Consider the following 6,000-nt stretch of genomic DNA (forward strand, 5'->3'; position numbering starts at 1 on the left):
CATACTGATTTTACTGGCTAACACTGCCATATCTTTGAAAAGTATCTGGTTGTGATGCCAACTGCAGAACTATTGACAGTAGTCTGGAAAGCAAATTCCTTGCTTGTCCAGCAAACCCAAGAAACATACTCTAGACAAAGCCTTGCCAAATGTATCTTTTAAGTCCATCCATGAATGCAAAACCTTATTATGTGATATAATGATTAGTTACTGAGCATTGTGTATGTATTCCCCTTCTGTGAGTGGCTTCAGTTTGGAAAGAGTCATATCTGTATCTGGTTTCTTGGCTTTACAGCTATTCCTCACTTGAACTTGGCTAGGTTGATAATCACTTTTCTCTTCTAGGTGTCTTTGCTGGAGTACCGTAAACGAAAACAAGAAGCCAAGGAAGGAGGCGATTCTGCTCGGTGCACAGGGACACCTACCCGACTAGGTGGCAGCTGTTCTGGGACAGATGTGGAAACTGGTTCAGTGCCAGGCTCAGGAGCCCGCACACTTTCCTCACCCCAACATGGCTTCTCTCCCTCACATTCCTCCCTGTCTCACCTAGAGGAAGTCAGTCCGCCAGAACCAAGGGGGAACACACACTGCAAATCACAAGATAGCATCAGTAGTAGATGGTGAGTATTATATTAACCTACTGTTGAGTCTCAAAGTAAAAAAATACAGAACTGATATTCTGTAGGAGATCAGTGGAGATAATGAAGTTTTCCAGTTTGTCTTGTTGCATCATTTATTGTGGAAATCCCATTGCAGCAGGAAGATCTTTCGGTAGCAGCTGGGTAGTTACCCAGCACAATCTCAGCCTTTCAGTGTAAAGTAGTATAAATTGTTAGGGATGTATATCTTCACAACAACCTTATGAAACAAGTTTCAATGGAAGCAGCTTGTTCAAAGCAAGATTTTTATGGCTGAGTGGAAATCTAAATCTTGTGCCTTCTATATCCAATCTCAGTGCACTAGCCACTGTATCATTTGTGTAAATCCATTGGCTACTTCCCAGTTGTATCTTATGGCAAACAAAACTAGTTTACTGTAGGGTTACAGTTGCATTTTACTGTGGCATTCAAAGGTATCCATCAGATTTCTGAGACACGTGGCTTTTTGAGTTTTCTTTGGGCCCGTACAGACAAGCCAAAATAAAGCTGCTTCAGGTCACTTTGGAGGTATGCTGTTTAAATGATGCATGCGTCCTAAGAGGCCAGAAGCCATACCAAAGCCATGCTCTAGTCCTAAGGACTGGAGTGCAGCTTTGGCACCACTTCTGGCCTCTTAAAATGCGTGTGTCATTTAAACAGCATACCTCCAAAGTGACCCGAAGCAGCTTTATTTTGGCCTGTCCGTACAGGCCTTTATCTTAATCCTGCTTGATCCTGGGCAGCTTCTACCACTTGTACAGAAGTTGTCTGATCTTTTTACCTGTGGATTAACCTGTTGGGATTTGGCCAAGGCTCCATTGAGTCCAGCACTGGCTGCCAGATAGTTTTGGGAAACAGAGTAACAGCCCTTTCTTCTTGCTTGTCCCAGAAACTTAAAGCTCTAAACTGGGGGATGCTTTTTAAAACTGGCCTACAAACATAATTGTAAGTTGGTGCAAACATTCCTGAAGAGTACATTTTGGCTGTTGAGATTAATCTAGCACTTCAATGGCTTGCAAGCTTTCTTTCACAACACTCTCACAAAACACAGTTGCTTTCATTTCAGTGATACTATAAAGAAGTTGAAAGGCAGTGATCTGCACAGAGTCATCTAGGCTGCTTTTTACTAGCATAAAATGGTTGTCATATATCCATATGATTTGTATCATCGGCAGAAAAAAGAATTTTCCAAGTCAAAATTCTCTTGGTGAGCAATTCACAATGAAGCAGAGTTACAGAACATTTTGCTTTCTGCAATGCCAACCTCATTCATACATTAACTGGGGACTGTACTGCACCATCCTGGAGTGGAGCCCCCGAAACTTTCCATGGAGTGGTTAGATTTAGCTTTCCTTTTGCAGAAGGAACAGTTCCAATCTATAGAACAACCTTAACTACTTTGAGATTTTTTTTCAACAGAGCTATAGTTGGAAAAAATCTAAGGAGTACTGAGTAAGAATTGTTCAGCTGTAGGAAAGTTCTGATGTGAATTGTTACTCCATGCGCATACTTTGCGTAGGAATCTAACCTCAGGGTCTTTTGCCTTCCTAGTAACATGAGAAATGGTTGGTGATGTTACCTCTTGGTTAGATTTTTATTCATCTCTAATGGATTATCTTTAGCTATTGTGAGGAGGACTCCATGCAGTCAGTCCATGATGTTTTTTTTTAAAAAACCATGTAGCTCAGGAACTAAAGTATGATGTATTGTGTGCAGGAGCCTTAGGGCGTATATTGTGTAAACCAGAAATCTGCCTAACTGACTGTGGGAAAGCCAGTAAGGCAAGCTCCTTCAAAGCAGCAGGAGCACCACTGGCCTTGTTTGTAATACGTACATACGTGTGTGTGTGTGTGTGTGTGTGTGTGTGTGTCTCCTTCCTATCCTTGGGCACCTCTAGAAATCATAAAATACAATAAAGCAGTGATAAAACATTTCCATTAATTTTTGAAATCCTTATTTTTGCTCTCTTGTCTTGCTTTAGGATGGTGCCCACTTCAGTGGAGCGACTCAGAGAAGGCCGAGGCATTCTGGAGAAGGTTTTGCGTAGTAGTGCTAAAATATGCCATAGGGGAGAGCCCTCACCCACACGGGAGAGCATTGGAGAGAGAGAAGTGGGTAAGTAGAGGTGCAGAAAGCGCAAAAACAGTGAAATCCCCTTGGAAGGCACAAATTCCAAGTGTGGTGCTACCTGTGGAGTGAAGACAGCCAATGCTATTTGTGCATTTTGAAATTCCCAGTCCACTTTGAGCAGCCTACACCACTTCGGACAAAGCTGTTAATGTTCTTTCTAGGTTTGTGGTCGGCATGTGGATAGAAGACTGTGTATTTTCAGTAATTTCCACAAGAAGTTGCAGTTTTACATATTAAAAAGACATCTTTAAGCAGAGGTTTACCAACCATCAATTAGAGGTGATGCTCTTAATTCCAGATTTTTTGTATCAGGCAAAATATTAGGTTTACGTGGCCGGGAAAGCCCCCTTCGACTCTTTGGTTATGCAAAAGACAGTTTCCTCCTTAACTTTTCTCTTCCTGCTGTTGAGTTCAAGGTGTGTTTTCTTCATTTAGCTTAGGTTTCCTAATATTTGAGCTCTTGGGGGGAGGACTTTCCTGACCCATCATTATTCTGCGTCACTTGCTTTTCTGAACCAGAAATATGTCATTTTTAATGCTAGCTTCCTCTGCTTTGCCTTCCAGATGCCATGGAAGGGGACCCAGCAGACCCCCTCGGTTCTTCCCTTAAGGGACCAGCTGTTTACAGTCCTTCCCGATATAGCTACCAGGTATGGGAAGCAATGCTACTCTTGTGTTGTGCCATCTGTGTAGTTAGAATAAGGATGTAACACAACTGTTTAGTGCAGGACATTGCCAATTCTACATTGGTTTGTGACTGCTTCTTTTCTTTGCCTTCCAGCTCTTACAGTCTGATAGCCCACAAGCAGAGTCACAGATCCTTCTTCAGAGCTCCTCTCCATACCGAGGGCACCCCATCCCATCACCTGGATACAGCTACAGGTCTCAGTCCCAGAGAACGGGGCATCTTCCACCTCTCAATTCCTCGGAATCCTCTCTTTCTTCCACCCCCTCGGTATCCACGGACTCTTCAACAATGTTTGCAGGGAATTCTGGGTATTATTGTGGCCAGCAGCATTCTGGTAGTGGTGCTCTGAAGAAGAGCTGTCCTGCACCGGCTGCTCCCAGCCCTATCCAACCCACAGTCGCCGCAGACTCTTTGCCCTCTTCTGAAGCAGGGTCTCACCCTTGCATGGGAACTGCTGGCTGCAGTGCTCCTCCTCCACCACCACCCCCTCCTCCTCCACCACCACCCCCGCCTCCTTCATCGTTGTCCTCATCATCATCTTCATCTAGGCCCTCTCAGTCAGACTTGCGGACTATCAACCCTCCCTCCTCTGGCCCACCTGCTCTCTATCAAAGCTCCAGAACCCCTGCCGCAGCACTTTCCAATTCGCAGCACTACTCCCACCGAGGAGGAGGAAGCAGCATCCATCAATACAGACTGCAGCAGCTTCCAGGGTCGGGCGTAAAGACTCAGACCGGTCTTTCCTAGGGCAAAGCCCCCTGCTGCCCCCAGCAGCCGCTTCTAGGGGAGTGTTGCTGGAAAGGCAAGAGGCTGAGGCTGTACCAGAGAGAGTGAAAGAGAGTATACTGCCAGCCACCCTTGGCTTTGGAAAGAGGAGACAGTGGTAGCAGCAAAGCCTGTAGCAAAGCATCTCCCTGATGCCTGAGTATGCTGTAGAAAGCAAATGGTGCTGAGTAGCCTGGCCTCTGTCTCCTACCAGTGCCCTTAGCTGTAGTCATCTGGGCAGGTAGGAAAGCTTGAATATGAAACCAGTGCAAATCAAAAAAGAAAAAGAAAAAAATAGGGGAGAGGGATATGGGGGAGGGGGGGCATTATTCAAAATCCCAAAGTGCTCTCTGCAGGGTTGGGTTCCCAGGATATTCTGGGTCAGGGAGGGTGGGAGGTGTAGTCCATTCTGATCATTCCAGTTGCAAGCAAGAGCATTTATGGTGTCCAGGCTCTGGTCAGAGAGCTATGGGATGGGGCTGGTAGCAGTGTGAGTGTGTGTATATGTGTGAGAGAGAATGAGTGAGTGAGAGGGCAAAGTGTGCACGAAGGTGTCCCTAACACTGTCACTGCCGTGAGTATACTGAAGAGGACCATGGGCAAGGGGTACTTTGGCTTGACTGTCCTGGAGTCTGTTGGAAGAGTTTGCAGGTGATGATGAGAGGAAATACCCAGCTTGGTGACGGTGCTGCTGCTACTGTCCAAAGTATCCCCAAGTATGTGAGAGATGACTGCTACCATCCCTTGAGGTCCAAGAACAGTTGCCAGTTCTGCTGGGTGCTCTATCCAATTCCACACAGTTGCCAGCTTTTCTCACTTGTTTACTATCAAGCGTGTGTTTTTATTTATCTGATTTTATATTCAGTTATAACCGTAGTAGGCTAGCAAATATCAGGCAGGTCTAACCCCAGTGCTGCCCATGGACCTTCTCCTTTCTTCTTGGATAAGATAATGCCGTGAGCATGTCTTCCCTCATTTCTCAGATGCACAGTCTCTCTTTTTGTTTGTTTTTCTTTTTCTTTCTTTTTTTTTAATTAGGACTGTTACAAGGTTTCTCTAACTCACTGAAATCAGGTGTTCATTCAGCTTAGGGGAGACTTAAAAAAATTATCAAAGCAGAGAAGAGTTTAAATAAAAGCCTTTCCTCAAAGTGTCTGGCTGTGAGCGTGTTGGGATGGAACTTGTCACCCGGAGCACGGGTGTCCTGTATACTGTATAAAAGGGTGTCAACTTCACTGGGCTTTGCAGCCTCTCTTTCTGTCATGCTGCGCATGCCTTGCTGGGTGAGCATTGCCAGAGAGGATCTTGGAGAGCAGCTGGTGAACATGAAGGACTCTCCTGGACGTGCAGGGTGCTGGGGAGGGGGGCTGCAGTGCTGCCCTAAAGCGGGGTTGTACACTGTGCTGTAACATTTGAACTTTCACAAGAGATGTAATAATTTTGATAATAAAATACTTAACTTGAAAATCACTGCATGTTCTCTGATGACAAAATTAGTTTTACACAAAATGAATGTGAAAGCTAAAGGGGCACTAGTTTTACTGTACAAAGAGCCAGCGGGTTGTAGTGGTTTGAGCATTGGGGTTAGGATACTGGGAGACCAGGGTTCGAATCCCCACTCATCCATGGAAAGTGGTGACTGTCACGAAAGCTCTGGAACATTTGCAGTAGGGGTCTTGAAGAGGCTTCCCACAACTGAGAGAGGAATGATTTCTTTGTGGCTAGTATTCCACATGTGCTGTTCATTTCTCTTGTGTTCTATTCTGAATTAGAAATGCC

At 45.1% G+C, this 6,000-nt stretch overlaps 1 protein-coding gene across 3 annotated transcripts in view; it reads left to right on the top strand.

Annotated features, from left to right (window-relative positions):
• Nucleotides 1-5,688, top strand: part of SETD5 (SET domain containing 5) — a 68,490-nt gene extending 62,802 nt beyond the window's left edge. For all 3 annotated transcript variants that reach the window (XM_042449631.1, XM_042449633.1, XM_042449632.1), the window contains 4 exons: nucleotides 346-620; nucleotides 2,620-2,753; nucleotides 3,333-3,418; nucleotides 3,550-5,688. In XM_042449631.1, coding sequence (XP_042305565.1) covers nucleotides 346-620; nucleotides 2,620-2,753; nucleotides 3,333-3,418; nucleotides 3,550-4,203 — 1,149 coding nt within the window. In that variant the 3' untranslated portion in view covers nucleotides 4,204-5,688. The remainder of the gene's footprint in view (nucleotides 1-345; nucleotides 621-2,619; nucleotides 2,754-3,332; nucleotides 3,419-3,549) is intronic.
• Nucleotides 5,689-6,000: the final 312 nt, after the last annotated feature.

Source organism: Sceloporus undulatus, chromosome 2 (genome assembly GCF_019175285.1).
Source record: "Sceloporus undulatus isolate JIND9_A2432 ecotype Alabama chromosome 2, SceUnd_v1.1, whole genome shotgun sequence".
NCBI classification, from domain to species: domain Eukaryota; kingdom Metazoa; phylum Chordata; class Lepidosauria; order Squamata; family Phrynosomatidae; genus Sceloporus; species Sceloporus undulatus.